We start from the raw sequence: 261 nt of genomic DNA on the forward strand, positions 1-261 counted from the left end.
GCTCTGCTCCATCCATGGCGTCCATGGCGTCTTCGGCGTCACGCTTGTCGTGGAAGCGGACGAAGGCGAAGCCGCGGGATTCCTTAGTGTAGCGGTCCCGCGGGATGTATACGTCGCCGACGCGCCCGTACTTCTCGAAGACGCGCCTCAGGGTGTCGGGCGAGGTACGGTAGGTCAGGTTGTCCACCTTGAGGGAGGTCATGCCCTCCACATCGGGAGGCGGGCGGCCGTAACTCATGGCCCTGGAGCGTCAGCCTGGCC

At 65.5% G+C, this 261-nt stretch overlaps 1 protein-coding gene across 1 annotated transcript in view; it reads right to left on the reverse strand.

The window, feature by feature from the left end:
* Positions 1 to 255, reverse strand: part of SRSF2 (serine/arginine-rich splicing factor 2) — a 2,739-nt gene extending 2,484 nt beyond the window's left edge. The window contains exon 1 of the mRNA XM_015559219.1: positions 3 to 255. Within this exon, the coding sequence (XP_015414705.1) occupies positions 3 to 238 (236 nt within the window). The 5' untranslated portion in view covers positions 239 to 255. The remainder of the gene's footprint in view (positions 1 to 2) is intronic.
* Between the last annotated feature and the right edge of the window lie 6 nt (positions 256 to 261).

This window comes from Myotis davidii, unplaced genomic scaffold, assembly GCF_000327345.1.
Source record: "Myotis davidii unplaced genomic scaffold, ASM32734v1 scaffold274, whole genome shotgun sequence".
Lineage (NCBI taxonomy): Eukaryota > Metazoa > Chordata > Mammalia > Chiroptera > Vespertilionidae > Myotis > Myotis davidii.